Genomic DNA, 17,268 nt, shown 5'->3' with positions numbered 1-17,268 from the left:
CTTCCCTTAAAGAATTTGCATCTCACAGACAAGACATACATAAAATCTTAACATTTTACTATGGAACTCTGGGCTACAAAGCTTCATTTTATTCACTGCTTTTAGTATTAAACTGTCTGTCAGAAAATCTGGCATAATCATAGTTTTGGGACAGCTCCTTTCCTGGAGCTCTAACAGACATAACCCACTCTAAAAGGCATAAGAAAAAAGAGGTAGGACTACGGTCTGCACATTCCTTGAAAGGAACCCCTTCCCCACAGCATGGTGCACTCCACTTACTACTCATAGATATTCCTAAATGACAAAACTGACCTCAAAAACCTCTCTTCCTTTCCTTTATAGTTAGTACAGGATTTCTCCAGATATTTCCATTGCTTTTAGACTCCTCTAGATAAAGTATTATTTTTTTTAAATTACATTCTGTGATGCTTCCCAGATATTATGACTATGGTTTTACTTCACTTTCTTTTAGTGCTCCTTTCAAATGAAAGTCCCCCAAACCACACGAAAGGGCGTTTCAGTGACTGCTGTCTACAGGCTAGTGAACAACAGCCATATTCATAGCATGACTGGTGCCAAAGTAGGGAAGAGATGAATGATCAGTGCTGATGTACTTGCCAAGGGGCAAGTGCCTGCAGGGGTCTGCTCCTTGTAACAGCTGATCTGTGCCTGGAATCCCACTGTTGATGCCCCGTGACCAGAGAGTGCTCCATTGGGCCTGCCTCCCTTTCTCAAAGGTGTGGCAGCTCCATGCACTTGAGTGATGGTGGTATGTCCCCTAGAATGTGAAGCGGTGTTGTCGGAATGGGAACCTATGCAGGGGTCACTAGGCAGATTTTCCCTCAGACTGGAGAACCACCAGAGCAGCATTCCCTGTAAACGGTGCACACATTACGGTGATCAGAAGAGTGCCCACGGTTAGCTATTTTTGTTTCTACTGGTGGTATACTTTTGCATGTGCCTCAGTGCATCAAAAAATTATTCCACACGTGGATGGAAAAGATTACAAGAAACATTCCACCAGAGCCAATGTGGGTGGCACTGATGGCAACAGGAGTTCCTGCTAATTCTAGTTGACAAAGGCCCTCGCTGCTGTCCAGCATTGCAAACATGGTTCATGGTAGGCTGGACCACTCTACTTGAGCTGGTGCTCCACTTTCTGATGGAGTTCAGCCATCCAACATGGATCTTGGCTCTCCTCTGGCCCTTTCCTTTCCCTCTCCCTCATAAGTTTCTTAGGTGGAGCCAGGAAGGGATAATGGTGCTAGTTAGGGGATGGTACCAGAGGGGCACTCTGCACCAATGCTGCAGTACTCAGGGCTGGGCTATCTTAAGGCTTCAGTCCTTTACCCTCATATGTAACATTGGCTTAACTATTGGTCTAACCCACGCATAAGCAATAATTTTTGAGGGGGAACCACTCCAAGATTTTGTTAAGTGGCAAAGAGCCATACTTTTCTATGGAGAGGGTGTGGGGCCTGGGATGGAGGTTGCATGCAGAAGGCAGCTTGAGGTAGGGAACTGGAGTGCAGGAGAGAGTGTGGGGTCTGAAAGGGAGTTTGGGGTGGGGAAGGAGGGTGCAGAAAGTATGGGTGGGGATGTGAAGCTCGGGGTATTGGAGTGAAGGGTCCAGGAGGGGGGCACAGGTGCAGGAGGGGATTCTGATCTGGGGGAAGGCGTGTAGGAGGAGTGCAGGGTCTGGCATGGAGCTGGAGTGCCAGAGAGGGGGTGTGCCAGAGGTAGGCTTTAGCCAGAAGGCGCTTGCCGAAGCAGCTCCCAGCCAGCAGCATTCTTAGGCAAGCTTCCAGGCTTGCTTGCAGCCCTAAAGTACTCCTTGTGGCTCTCTGTGCTACTGGGGAGTCTTCACATATTGCCCCTGCCCCTGGCAAATCCCTCAGCTCGTATTAGCTGGAAGTCAGTTTTGCAGAGGGCAGGGGCCACATGCAAAGTCTTCCACCTCTGCAGCCATAGGGGTGGGCCATGGGCCATATTAAGGGGTTGGCAGGCAGTGGAGATTCTGGCTCGTGCCTGGTCTTGGCCGCCCCAGTCTAACCTCTATTTTTCCAACTCTCTTCAGAAGAGTGTACTTTTCCAGAAGATCTTTTCTTCATATTCCTTTTCTCAGAAAACTAAAGAACTGGTTTCCTCTACATTTTTGAGTTTGAGTAACTGTACCCTTCTTCAAGTGACTGCTCATGTCCATTCCACTTTAATTATGTGCGCTCACTACATGAAGGGGGTTGGAAGTTTTTCCTTTAACGGGGCACTGCCCACTCTCCCCTTCTTCTGTTCCTTCTTGCACCAGTGACAGGGCTAGAACATTCTGCTGCCTTGTACTACCATTGTGCATGTAGTTCAGCTTGATGAACTTTTCTGTAATTTAGTTAATAGTTATCCCTTAGTGGAGTTACTGTTAGTCAGAATTAATTAGCTAATCCCAGACAGGACTTTGTAAACCTGTAGACTATTACCCCTTCCTACTTCTTCATGTAGGAACCAATGATACAGCCAAGAACAACTTTGATGAGATCACGGCAGACTATGTAATCCTCGGGAGAAAGATCAAGGAATACAGAGCACAGGTGGTCTTCTCGTCTACCCTCCCTGTGGAAGGAAGGGGTCCGCGTAGGGATCGTTGAATCACAGAGGTAAATGCGTGGTTGCGTAGGTGGTGTAGCAGGGAAGGATTTGGTTTCTTTGACCATGGGATTCTGTTTCGTGAACAGGGATTGCTCAGCAGAGACGGGATCCACCTCACTAAAAGAGGAAAGAGCATCTTTGCGGCAGGCTTGCAAACCTAGTGAGGAGGGCTTTAAACTAGGTTTGTCAGGGGAAGGTGACACAAGCCCGGAGGTAAGTGGGGAAGGAGGAGCGAACAATCAAGTGGGTTTCCTGGGCGAAGAGGAAAAAGTAGGCCAATCGGCCCCTTCTCTAAGATGTTTGTACACTAATGCCAGAAGCCTGGGGAACAAACAGGAAGAATTAGAGGCCCTGGCACAGTCACACAAGTATGAGGTGCTTGGAATAATGGAGACTTGGTGGGACGATTCGCATAACTGGAGCACGGTCATGGAAGGTTATAAATTGTTTAGGAAGGGCAGACAAGGGAGAAAAGGAGGAGGAGTTGCGCTCTATGTGAGGGAGCAGTATGATTGCTCAGAGCTCCAGTATGAGGAATGAGAAAATCCAGTTGAGTGTCTTTGGGTTAAGCTTAGAGGTGGAAGTAACAGAGGTGATGTTGTAGTTGGTGTCTGTTACAGACCGCCAGATCAGGGAGAGGAGATAGATGAGGCTTTCTTCAGGCAGCTTAGTGAAGCTTCCAAATCACAGGCCCTGGTTCTCATGGGAGACTTTAATCATCTGGACATTTATTGGGAGACCAATACATCAGCACACAGACAATCCAGGAGGTTTTTGTAGACTGTTGGGGATAACTTCTTGGTACAAGTGCTGAAGGAACCGACCGGGGCCGTACGCAACTTAACCTGTTGCTCACAAACAGGGAAGAACTAGTAGAAGAAATAGAAGTGGGAGGGAACCTGCGCTGCAGCAACCATGACATTGTAGATTTCAGGATCTGGACGAAAGGAACAAGGGTGAGCAGTAACATCCAGACCCTTGATTTCAGAAGAGCACACTTTGACTGCCTAAGAGACCAGATGAGCAGGATCCCTTGGGAAACGAAGATGAAGGGGAAAAGAGCTGAAGGGAACTGGAAGTATTTTGAAGAAGTCTTACTGAAGGCACAGGAACAAACAAGCCCGCTGCGTAGTAAGAAATGCAAACATGGTAGGCAACCAGCTGGGCTTAACAGGGAAATCCTTAGTAAGCTTAAATTAAAAAAGGATGCATACAAGAAATGGAAACGTGGACAGATGACTAAGGAGGTGTATAAGCATACGGCTGGAGAATGCTGGGCAGTAATCAGGAAAGCAAAAGCACAAGTGGAACTGCAGCTGGCAAGGGATGTGAAGAGTAACAAGAAGGGTTTCTCCTGGCATGTAACAATAAATGGGTTATCAGAGAAGGTGTGGGGCCATTACTGGATGACGGAGGTAACCTAGTGACAGATGATGCAGGATGAAGTACTCAATGCTTTTTTTGCCTCAGTCTTCACGGACAAAGTCAACTTCCCCAGGATGGCCCTAGATGATGCAGTATGGGAAGGTGGAGGGCAGCCATCTGTAGGGAAGGAACAAGTTCTGAGCTATCTAGAAAAACTAGATGTGCACAAGTCCATGGGTCGGGATTTAATGCACCCCAGGGTATTGAGGGAATTGGCAGAGGTCATTGCCGAATCTTTGGCCATTATCCTTGAAGACTCTTGGAGATCGGGGGAGATATCAGATGACTGGAAGAAGGCAAACGTAGTGCCGATCTTTAAAAAAGGAAAGAAGGACAATCCAGGGAACTATAGACCCGTCAGCCTTACCTCAATCCCTGGGAAAATAATGGAGGGAATCCTCAAGGAATCCATTTTGGAGCACTTGGAAGAGGGGAAAGTGATCAAAAGTAGCTAACATGGACTCACCAGGGGCAAGTCGGGTCTGACCAATCTGATTAGCTTCTATGACGAGGTAGCAAGCTCTGTGGACATGGGGAAGTCAGTGGATGTGATATACCTTGACTTCAGCAAGGCTTTTGATATGGTCTCCCACAACATTCTTGTCCATAAGTTAAGGAAATATGGATTGGATCCTTGGACTATAAGATGGATAGAAAGCTGGCTTGATGGTTTGGCCCAACGGGTAGTGGTCAATGGCTCATTATCTGGATGGTGGTCTGTTTCAAGCAGAGTGCTGCAAGGCTCGGTTCTGGGGCCAGTGTTATTCAACATCTTGATTAACGACCTGGATGAGGGACTGGATTGCACCCTCAGCAAGTTTGTGGATGACACAAAACTAGGGGGGCAGGTAAATACATTGGAGGGTAGAGAGAGAATCCAGAGGGACCTGGATAAATTGGAGGACTGGGCCAAAAGAAATCTGATGCGGTTCAATAAGGAGAAGTGTAGAGTCCTACACCTGGGGCGGAAGAATCCCAAACATTGTTACAGGCTGGGGACTGACTGGCTCAGCAGCAGTATGATGGAAAGGGACCTAGGGGTTAATGGTGGATGAAAGGCTAGATATGAGTAAACAGTGTGCCCTTGTAGCCAAGAAGGCTAATGGCATAGCATTAGGAGGAGCATTTCGAGCAGATCTAGACAAGTAGTTATTCCTCTTTATTTGGCACCGGTGAGGCAACATTTGGAATATTGTGTCCAGTTTTGGGCCCCCCAGTATAAAAAGGATATGGATTTGATGGAGCAGGTTCAGCAAAGGGCAACAAAAATAATTAAGGGTCAGGAGCACAAGACCTATGAGGATAGGCTGAGGGATTTGGGCTTGTTTAGGTTTACAGAAGAGAAGACTTAGAGGTGATTTAATACCAGCCTTCAACTTCCTGAAGGGGAGCTCTAAAAAGGAGGGTGAGAAACTGTTCTCAGTGGTGTCAGATGGCAGAACAAGGAGTAATGGTCGGAAGTTGAAGAGGAAAAGGTATAGGTTAGATATTAGGAAAAACTACTTCACCAGGAGGGTGGTGAAGCATTGGAATGTGTTGCCTAGAGAGATGGTGGATTCTCCATCCCTTGAGGTTTTTAAGTCCCGGCTGGACAAGGTCCTGGCTAGGATGACTTAGTGGGGGTTGATTCTGCTTGAAGCAGGGGGCTGGACTAGATGACCTCCTGAGGTCCCTTCCAGCCCTGTGATTCTGTGATGTGACATTTCCTGATCCCCAGGCTTCAAACCATACAATTCTTGCAAGTGTCTGATGCCCATAGCAGCTGTTTGAGGTTTCTAGGTGAAGGACACATGAGCAACAATTGTCACATTTGCAAGTTGTTCAAACCCAGACAAAGAAGGAGAGGGACATTTGTCTCAAGGCAGAAGGAACATCATCCAAAATATCTACAACAACCAGAATAAATCGCACTGACAAACTCCACAGATTCTGAAAGATGGGAATTTGTAGAGTTTTAAGTGGATTTGAAATCGAGTACCTCTTCCCAGCCTACAAAAACGTGTTTCTAACTAGGTTGAGAAAACCAAGAAAGCCATCCCAGAGAGTAAGAAACAAAAAAGGTTGGCTCCTTAGCCTGAGTCTGTAGTCCAACACTTCTCATCTTCAAACTTAACTATTGTAAGCGGTTCCCCCGATGGCACGGTGGCCTAGTGGCTAGGCCCCTTGAGGAGCCCAAAGGCCCAGAGTGTCGGTCTCCAGCCATCCCTAAGTTCTGTGGTCTTAGTTTGGGGTGTGGCCACAATTTGGGGTGTGGCCCCAAAGTCTAGCTTCCTCTCTGCAGCAGAGGAGTGTTCTGGGGTTCTTTCCCCTCTCTGCCTGGGGAAGGGCTCAGAGGCTCCCTCCGCCAGTGGCTGACCTGGTGGCAGCTCTGACTCAGGGCCTGCATGTGCCAGAGCCAGCTCCTGCCCTTGGCTGGTCAGCCTCAAACTGGGGTATCTCCCCCTCTTTTATACTGACTCCAAACCTGACACCAGCTGCACTGAACCCGGGTGGGGCCAACTGGGCAAACAGGCCCTGTTTAACCCCTGCCTTGTCCACACTCTCTTACACCTATCGAACAGTTTTAACTCATTAGCACAAGATAGTAACAGAGGTAGCCATGTTAGTCTGTATTCTAACAAAACAAACAGCAGTCCTGTAGCACTTTAAAGATTAACAAAATGATTTATTTGGTGATGAGCTTTCGTGGGACAAAGCTACTTCCTCAGATCTATAGAATTTCCAGTCTAGACCCAGATATATAGCACAGAGGTCCACAAAAACTGCCAAATCAAATACATGAACTGAAGAAGGGGGCTGAGGGATGGGGATGTTAAGAGTCTTGCCTGAGATCATTATGAACTCACCCCCCCAAGTGTGGTTCTTGCAGAGATCTGGGGCTCTGCCTTCCTCACTCCTCTCTAGTGCAGTGCCTGTCAGGGTCTGAGAATTTTTTTCACCCTTCCCCTGCTCATCATGGTTCATACAGAGGTCCAGGGCTTCCCCTTCACACCCCGGCACAGGTCCTGCCAAGGGGCTGGGGCTTCTTCCCCATATCCCCCGGCGCAGCTCCTGCCAATGTCTGGTACTATTTCTTCTCCCCTCCCCCACCCAGCACAGCTCCTCCCAGGGTCTGGGGCTTCTCCTTCCAATCTGTTACTGTGCCCACCCCCAGCCCTAGCTGGACTCCCTTGGATATTAAAAAAATCAAAACTTCCAGATCTGAAGAAGTGGGTCTGTCCCATGAAAGCTAATAAGTTCCTTTGTTAGTCTTGAAAGCGCTACAGGACTGCTGTTTTATTTGGTGAAGATGAACAGAGACTAACACAGCTCTGTAACTATTTCCCTTAGAAACGGACAGACACTATGTCCACCAGCCCAAGAGGCACAGGCTGGTCGCAGGTGAGCAGAGGCTGGCTGTGCTGCTGCTGACCTCCCAGAACTCCTGTCCACCCCTAACCCTAAGGCACTTTTGGGTGAGATTCACTCAGTCCCTGCCGAAGCAGGAAGGCACAAAACAGCTGATCTGTGCCTGCCCATGCCTCATCACTCATCTGCCTAGGCAGTTATGAAACAACTGATCCCTGGCCCCCAACAGCAGGTCATCCAAGAGGACAATGAATACCTGCTATTTTTTCCCCCAGAGATGGTCCAGTTCCAGAGTACCCACAGAATCAGTGCCCATGGGGTAAGTAGGCTCCAGGAGGTGAGCTGGTCCTGGCTGAGCATCTCTTGGTAATCCCTCGGGGTAGGTCTACACTAACGGGCGAAGTTGAAATAAGTTACACAACTCTAGCTACATAAGTAGTATAGTTGAAGTCAACGTAATTTAGTTCAACTTACGGTAGGGGGTCCAGAGGAGATACTCTCTTGTCACCTTCCCTAATACCCCACAACCCCATGGAGTACAGGGGTCAACAGGAGCAGAAGCGGCAGTCAAGTTAGCACTTCCCTATTAGGTCCACTAAATCAACCCCGGGAGATCGATCTCCAGGGAGCATCCATCTACCTATAAGTGCAAATAAGCCCTTAGTAATGATGATTCATGCTCTCCCATAATTCAAAGGTTTTAAAGGAGTAAGAGCCTAGACGATACTGGGGCCTCTGTATCGGGACTCTCAGGAGTCAATATCAAAATGCACTGGAGGCAATGACAAAATGTTATCCATATGCCTTTAATATTTGATATGGAAGACGATACTGATGATGATTTCGGCTTGCCTATGACCTAGGCAGTGGAGAGGAGGGATCCTCACCTGTACCCGTATCAGGACATTAGGTCTCCTGTGACCCAGATAGAGTGACTTTCCTATTCTCTTATCCCATTCCAGAGTAAGGGTTCTTTTCTTCCTCAAAAGGTCCAAACTGTTGAAGGGCCCAGGACTTCTGTTCAACCTTGCAGCAGAGACAATTTCCACAGCTCTCTGAGCAACTGGACCCAAAGTATGGGTGGGTGACTTGGATCTCTCAGAGCTCTTTATCAACAGTTTTAGTCTATCTTCCCTCCATTTATTTCCTGCTTTTAAAACGTGAGCATATTTTACAATTTGCTAATATGTGTACTCACCCGAAGCAAATTGCTCTCAATCTTTCCAGAATAGTGTACCTCTTTTTAGAGTCTGATTTGTTCTCAGTACCCCCAAGTTTCACCTCACTTACAAACTATGTGCTTACAACATGGGGCATACAAAAACATAGTGTCACAGCACACTGAAAAAATGCTTACCTTCTCCTCTTACCACATAATTATGAAATAAATCAATTGGAAAATAAATATTGTACTTACTTTCCAGTGTGTAGTATAAATTAGTCCTTGTATCAAATTATAGTTTGTACTGACTGTGCTAATGCTTTTGATGTAGGCTGTTCTAAAACTAGACAAATACGTAGATTAATTGATGTAATCCGCAGAAGACAGAAGATCTGATGAAAATCAAAACTGAATGTACTTCACCATGGTATAAAGATGGTACTTCACCATGGTGTAAAGATCTAATGCAGATCTGGCAGAGTCTGAACTCGGGGTGCTAGGCATAATCCATACATACAGCAGTGGGTCAAGCTCCAGAGAGTGCAAAAGAAACAGGAAAGAGAATGCCCCTCAACCCAGCATAAATGATGATAAACAACAAGAGAAGACCAATAGAAAAGGATGGATGGAAGGAGGACAAAGAAAAAATGACAAAGAAAAGAAATATTATATGAGAGAGATAGCAAGTTACATAGCTAGGTAACAGACACTGTGACATTCTGTCTCAAGCCACAGGCAGTACAGACATAACCTGAGGGGCAGCAGGTCTGTCCTCCAAAATACCCTTGAACCAAAGCACAAGGCTGCTTAGAATATGGAGGCAGATCTACGGACAGTGCTAATGAAAATTTCTCATCAAGAATTCACTTTCTGATGTGGAATACTCACAGGGACACTATTTAAAGAAGTATTTATTTTTTATTTATATTTATATTTATTTATATATTTATTTTCCTCCATGTATTTATATTTATTTATATTTATATTTATTTTCCTCCATGAAAATAATTTTGTAATCTTTTGAGGGGTCCTCAATTCACTTGAAACAGAGAGAAATCTCTTCATTTAATTGCACAGTCATGGCATTATTATTATATGTTATATTTACCTTCAGCACCATTTCAACTATTAAATTACTTTCTAAATCAACCTGTGATAACATAGTCCCAAATACTGCAATGACAATGTTTCTGAAACCACTTCCATTAAGATTTCCAAAGCCTACTTGCAAGACTTTTACCTACATCAATTGTTGCAGCAAGAATAAAGACAACTAGTTCTATCATATCTTCTTCCTGATGCTTACCTCTGTTACCATTTCATAACTCTCAAAAAACAATAAGCAATACAAGATACAGGGTCAAAACTAAATGCCATAGCATCTACATTTACAAGAAATGAGATCACTTCCTCAACGATGGTAGTGATAGCCGCGGTATTTCAAAGCTGCCACTTATTCATCCACTTCTACCATCACTTCTAGAACTCACTTAATTGAAAGGTGGTTTTAAAACGTCACTGCATAGCTTTCAATCTCTCCTGAGCACCCAGGCCCAAACACCAACTTTGTTCATGGTTCTTAATTTGGTCAACTCTCCTTCAAGCACCTCTCTGTAGCGTAAACTCACCACGACACAATAAATCAGAGCTTAAAATATAAAATGATACTATTAGAGTAAATTTTCCACTGTTGCAACAGGCAGGAGATATCTACGAAGAACTATATATTCAACCAAGAATCAGGTGTTATTTATGCTGCAAAAATATAACGTCAAAATGTAAATACGCAAAACAGAATTTCACTACTATAATAGGAGAACTTACCCATTTAGCAATCGGACACCCCTGAGAGCTTTTTCCTTCCTTGCCTGTATAAACCACTACCTCTATTCTTACAGCATTTCCTTTTGCTCCATACCTGCATAGAATAGAAGCTTTATGAATATAAATGAGACTTCTTTTTAATACCTGTTAGTAGTTTAAACCTGAAACTGAATAAAGTATTTATCCGTTTTAAAATGTGAAAAGTATTTTTATGTTAAAAATAAATCTGAAATGGTACCCTGAAATCCTCCTTTTCTTTCCCCAACAAACTTTGCTCGTGTTATTTTTGAAATACAGATAATCTCTTTAATTTCTGTAGTTAGAGAATGCATTTTATAATTTATTCTTTTATTATTTTGATTGGTGTGTCTGTTTCTACATATTTGTCTACCTACAGGGATATTGAAAACCAAATCCTAACTTCCACGTGTGACGAAAGGACTCAGCATTTTTCAAGACTGGGCCCCAAAATTATTTTTGCTCTAAAAAGATGACATTTGGTATTTATGCAGTATTTCAGTCCATAAACATCAAAAAGAGAAAGTGTAGTATAAATAACTGCTGGAGAAATGAGAATTGAAGGCAAGCAAACGCCAACCATAATCTCAGCGTCACTATATTATTTTCTTTTTTAAGTTTATACAATAATTAGCCATTTTTATCACTACATCATGAATGGATTTTCTCACCTATTCTCCATTATTTCCCTGACAGCAGCAACACTTGGTCCTGTTCCAAGGTGTGTATAATATGGACCTTCATCTTTCTCTATAATTTGTTCTGCAGGAAGGATGAGAAAAATATAAATTTTCAAAATACATTTACAACATTAAAAAATAGACACACAGAATTATCCCTTGAATTCAATGCATAACATTTTTGAGCTTTTATCTATGATCAAAACAAAGATACAGGCCTCTTCTCAAACAAGCAATACAATACAACTGTTGTGAAATTTGCAATCTTCCATTAATCTGATAATGAATTTTTCCTTGCCATTATAAATAAATCAATTTAACAATAACAATAATATCTTGCGGTTCTAGAGAACTTTTTATGAGAGATTTTAAATGTGTATAAATATTTATTAATATTTATGGATCATGCTTCACAATACCTCTGTGAAGTAGGGAAATTTTCTTATTTCACTTTAGATAAATAATACAGAGAAGTTAAAAACAGGCCACAGAGGAACCTGATGCATAACTGGGAACAGGACACAGATCTGCTAAATGTTTTTGGTATGCTACACACAAGTTCAGAATTTTGTGACCAGGATAAGAAATCAGCCTTGAAGCACATATTTTGTTGTTTGACCCAAGTTGGTTCAGAGATGCTGGGGTGTGACTCTACCCTACACTATCCTACTGCCACAGACTAGTTGCATGGACCCTTAATCTTTGTTACCCCAGCTCTCTGAGAGTCAAAAAACAAGAGAACTACATATAGTTGATGCCACCAGTTAAGCAGAGTCAGAAAACTCTTAACACCACGAAGGCTTCTAGCCAAAACTTTACTGAGCTCTTTTTAATGCCACAGCTTAGACTAAATCAACCAAAACAGCTACCTGGTACAAGTGGTCATAAACATTCCAATCAAACATCTGTAAAAAATTGTCAAAATTTGCAATATTCTGCAGAGAAAATTTTACTCTGATAATGTTCCAATGGAAATGTACCTGATTTCCTCAGAAATAACAAGCAGTGATGTAGACCCTTACATAAAACATTTGTTTGGTCAAGAGCTTTTGTGGATAAGGCCAACTTCTTCAGATGATGAAGTTCACCTGTTTGGCTCCTAGTCTGCCTGCCACAGAACCTACACCAAGTCTATACTATAGACCTTACAACAGCACAGCAGCACCACTACAGCTGTGCTGCTGTAACGTCTACCGGGTAGCAGACCTATGCTGATAGGAGAGTGACAATGGGGCCGACAGCCACGTAGTGCCCTGGAGCAAGGTGGGCCCAGATCCAGGCCCCCAGAAAGGGTGAAACATAGTGCCGTCAGCCCTTAGTACTGCCAGGACCATGGCATTACCCTGCCTGCCCTTCACAGCTACCATGGCACTTCAAAGGGGTCCGGAGCTCCAGCCACTGCTAAAGTAGCAGTGGCTGCCAGAGCTCCAGACCCCTTTGAAATGCTGGGCCCCAGGGCAAATGTGCCCTTCCTTTGCTCCACTTCCCCCCAGTCGATGGCCAACAGAGATCTCTCCTGCCACCATAATTAGACCACTCCCAACAAGCAACGGTAGCTTCTGTTGCACTGACACAGCGCTGTCCGCACCAGTGCTTCTGTCAGTGAAACTTGTGTCAGATGGAGGTGTTTTTCCACACTCTTGACCGACAAAAGTGCTATCCTAGTGTACACAAAACCCTAGAGAGTGGGGAACTCCTGGTCCAGGGCAGCCATGACAAGAAGATACCCAGAGCACTCAGTTCCTTTTGTAGAGAATTTCAAAATGTGAGAAAGTGGTGTTCTGAATTAAAATGAAATACAATTTCAAAGTATGAAAATCTTCCAGGAAGTCGTTACCTTTTTCCTGATTTGTTCCTTGGCCACCCTGAGTCATGAAGGTGTCTTTTCACTGCAGGCTTTGATGATGTGGGGGGTCCCCAGTGATTACAGTTGCTTCCCACCACTACATCTACTCACAACATTCCCCCATAGAGGGTATGTCTACCCAGCAGTGTGACCTTAGGCTCAAGCCAAATACCCTTTGCATCAATTGCACTAGCCTAAGGCTTCAGACCCAGGGTTTCAGAACCTTGCAGGGTTGGAGAGTCCAAGCCCTATTGCTTTACTATAAGCACACAGCCTTGGCTTAACTTCACTCCCAGAAGTCCTCTGGATGTACGCTGAGATCCCAGTAGCACAGGAGCAGGGCTGCAGGCAGCTAGTGTAGCGGCTAGGAGCACCATTGCTGCCTACTTGAGTGTGCTCCCTCTTCCTGCTCAGGCTCCTCCCCACTGCGTGGAGCTTGCCTAAAGCACGGAGCAAAGCTAAAAGGAAGCAAGTGGCTCCCTCCTTCTAGAAGGCTGAGATTCATTCCTGCCCCAGGCATCCTGAGCTGGGCACTCTGCTGATCCCTGCTGTTGGAAGAGAAGCTTTGAAGACTAGAGGCCCAGGTATCAACCCTGCGTTCCAACAGAAAAGATGAACACTTTCTGGACAGAAGACAGCAGGTGACACTGCAGACATAGCATGTAGAAGAACAGGAGAGGGCTTGTAGAACAAGCCAGAAAATTGGCAGCATGTGACCAGGAGAGGAGAGACAACTTCAGTATAGCCAAACCAGATAAAGGTAAGTAACCGATTTCAGGCTCTCTTCACAGATACTACAACGGAGAATCATTTGGAAGAAACCTCTGAGGGAGGTGATCAGAAGGCATGAGATGCACTGTCCCTGTGGTGGGGATTCCACAATCACCATTTCCAAGAGGAGATGGGTAGTGGTGATTGGGAATTCCCTCCTAAAGGGGATGGAATCATCCATCTGCTGTCCTGACTGGGAAACTAAAGAAGTGGGCTGCTTGCCTGGAGCCAGAATTCAGGATATGACTAAGAGTCTTCTGAGACTGATCAACCCTCTGGACCATGCCCCATTCCTATTCGCCACAAAGGAACCAACAATACTGACAAGAATGACCTTGAGCATGTCACTGCGGATTACATGGCACTGGGAAGAAGGATCAAGGAGTATGGGGAACAAGTTGTGCTCTCGTTCATCCTCCCTGCTGAAGGAAAAGACCCAGGTAGAGATTGACAAATTTTGGAAGTAAATGCATGGTTGCACGGGTAGTGTTGAACAGAGGACTTTGAATTCTTTGATCATGGGATGCTGTTCAGGACAGAAGGATTGATAGGAAGAAATGGGATGAGAGGCGCATCTTCACAGACAGGCTTGCAAACCCAGTGAGAAGGGCTTTAAACTAGGTTAGTTGGGGGACGGTGACCTAAGCCTTGAAGTAAGTGGAGAAATGGGATACTGGGAAGAAACACGAAGAGGAAAGTGCAACAGAGGAGGACCCCTGAATTCTACTCAGAGAGTAAGACAATTGGGTAGTTATCTTAGGTGTCTGGACACTAATTCAGAAAGCCTGGGAAACAAGCAGGAAGAAATGGAAGTCCTGGCACAGTCCAGGAACTATGATGCGACTGGAATAATGGAGACTTGGTGGAATAAATAACAAGTGGAGCACTGGCATGGAAGGTTATAAACTGTTCAGGAAGGACAGGCGAGGAGGAAAGGTGGAGGATTTGCACTGTATGTTAGAGAGCCGCATGATTGCTCAGAACTCCAGTATAAAACAGGAGAAAGGTCTGTTGAGACTCCTTGCGTTAAGTTTAGTGGCGGAAGTAACAAGAGTGTTGTTGTGGTCGGTGTCTACTATAGAGCACTGGATGAGGTTTTCTTTGGACATTTAATGGCAGCTGCCACATCACAGATCCTGGTTCTCGTAGGGGACTTCAATAACCCTGACATCAGCTGGGAGGCCAAAAGAGCAGCACACACACAGTCCAGGAAGGTTTTGGAGATTGTTGGGGACAACTTTCTGGTGCAAGACCTGAAGGAACCAACCAGGGGCTGTGCACAGCTTGACCTGCTGCTCATAAATAGGAAGGAATGGCCAGAGAAAGTAAATGTGAGTGGCAACCTAGGCAGCAGTGATCATGAGATGGTCCAGTTCAGGATTCTGATGAAAGGAAGAAAGGAGAGCAGCAGAATACAGATCCTGGACTTCAGAAAAGCAGATTTTGACTACCCTGGAAAGCCAACATAAGGGGGGAAAGGAGTCCAGTACAGCTGGCTGTATTTTAAAGAAGCCCTAGAGAAGGTGCAGGAAAACACCATCTCAATGTGCAGGGGAAAAAAAGCAAATATGGTAAGTGACCAAATTGGCTTAATAGAGAAAGCTTTGGTGAGCTGAAACAAAAAGAGAAGGTTACAAGAAGCGGAAACTTGGACAGAAGACTAGGGAAGAGTACAAATATATTGCTCAAAAATACATGGATGCAATCAGGAAGGCCAAGCTAGCAAGGAATATGAAAGGCAACAAGAAAGGTTTCTACAGGCATGTTAGAAATAGGAATGTGGTCAAGGAAAGTGTGGGGCTGCTATGGAATGGGGAGGGTAACCTATTGACAGGTGATGTGGAAAATTCTTTTTTTGCCTCTGTCTTCACAGACAAGGTCAGCTCCCAGACAGCTGCATTGGGCAGCACAGTATGTGCAAGAGGTGGACACCCCTCAGTGAGGAAAGAACAGGGTAAGATCTGTTTAGAAAAGATGGACATAAACAAATCCATGAGGCTGGACTTAATGCATCTGAGGGTGCTGAGGAAGTTGGCTGATATAATTATAGAGCCATTGGCCATTATCTCTGAAAACTCCTGGTGATCGGGGGAGGTCCTGAATGTTTGGAAAAAAGGCAAATGTAGTGCCCATCTTTAAAAACAGGGAAGAAAGAATACAGAGAACTGCAGACCTGTCAACCTTTCCTCAGTCCCTGGAACAATCATGGAAGAGATCCTCAAGGAATCCATTCTGAAGCACTTGGAAGAGACAAAAGTAATCAGGAATGGTCAACATGCATTCACCAAAGGCAAATCATGCCTGACCAACCTGATTGCCTTCTATGATGAAGTGACTGGGTCTGTGGATATGGGGAAGGTGGTGGATGTGATATGAGCAAAGCTTTTGATAGCATCTCTCACAGTATTCTTGACAGCATAAATGGACTGTGAAGTGGATAGAAAGCTATTTAGTCAGGCTCAACAGGTTGTGATCAATCGCTCGATGTCTGCTTGGCAATTGATATCAAGTGGAGTCCCTCAAGTGTCAATCCTGGGGCCAGTTTTATTCAACATCTTCATTAATTACCTCAACGAGGGGATGGATTGCACCCTCAGCAAGTTCACACATGACACTAAGCTAGGAACAGAAGCAGATATACTGCCAGGTAGGGATAAGGTCCACAGTGACCTACACAAACTGGAAGATTGGACCAAGAGAAATCTGATGAGGTTTAATAAAGAGAAGTGCAGAGTCCTGCACTTAGGACATTATCCCAAACACTGCTACAGTTTGGGGACCGACTAGATAAGCAGCAGTTCTGCAGAAAAGGACCTGAGGATTACAGTGAATGAGAAGCTGGACATGTGGCAACAATGTGCCCTTGTAGCCAAGATGACTAAAGGCCTATTGGGCTACATGAGTAGGAGCACTGCCAGCAGATCTAGGGAAGTGATTATTCTGCTTTATTCAACACTGGTGAGGCCACATCTGGAATACTGTGTCCAATTCTGGGGCCCTCATTACAAAAAAGATGTGGATGCATTGGAGAGAGTCCAACAGAGGGCAACTAAAATGATTAGGGGGCTGGAGCACATGATTTGTAAGGAGAGGCTGAGGGATTTAGGCTTATTCAGTCTACAGAACAGAAGAGTGAGGCGGGGAATTTGATAGCATCCTTCAACTACGTGAAGGGAGATTACAAAGAGGATGGAGAGGCTGTTTTTAGTGGTCACAGATGACAGGAGGAGGAACTGTACTCTCAAGCTGCAAAGGGAGAGGCCTAGGTTAGCTATTAGGAAAAACTATTTCACCAGGAGGGTGGTGAACGACTGGAATGCATTACCCAGAGAGGTTGTGGAGTCTCCATCCCTAGAGGTTTTTAAGTCCCATCTTGACAAAGCCCTGACTGGGAGGATTTAGTTGTAATTGGTCCTGCTTTGAGCAGGGGGTTGGATTTGATGACCTCGTGAGGCCTCTTGCAACCCTATGATTCTATTAAATGTATCTGAGTAGCATGCCATGGGAGAGCAGTGAGTGGGGACCATCCCCAAAACTTCCCCACAGCCTCCTGG

General features: G+C 45.0%; 1 protein-coding gene across 2 annotated transcripts in view; it reads right to left on the bottom strand.

Moving 5' to 3' along the window:
* TET1 (tet methylcytosine dioxygenase 1) overlaps positions 1-17,268 on the bottom strand; it is a 123,455-nt gene that overhangs the window by 56,396 nt on the left and 49,791 nt on the right. For both annotated transcript variants that reach the window (XM_075000226.1, XM_075000227.1), the window contains 2 exons: positions 11,089-11,179; positions 10,400-10,493 (listed from right to left, as the gene is read on the bottom strand). In XM_075000226.1, the coding sequence (XP_074856327.1) occupies positions 10,400-10,493; positions 11,089-11,179 (185 nt within the window). The remainder of the gene's footprint in view (positions 1-10,399; positions 10,494-11,088; positions 11,180-17,268) is intronic.

The sequence above is a fragment of the Carettochelys insculpta genome, chromosome 7 (assembly GCF_033958435.1).
Source record: "Carettochelys insculpta isolate YL-2023 chromosome 7, ASM3395843v1, whole genome shotgun sequence".
Classification (NCBI taxonomy): Eukaryota; Metazoa; Chordata; order Testudines; family Carettochelyidae; genus Carettochelys; species Carettochelys insculpta.
The sequence above is the reverse complement of the archived record's forward strand: the minus strand, read 5'-3'. Positions and strand labels throughout refer to the sequence as shown.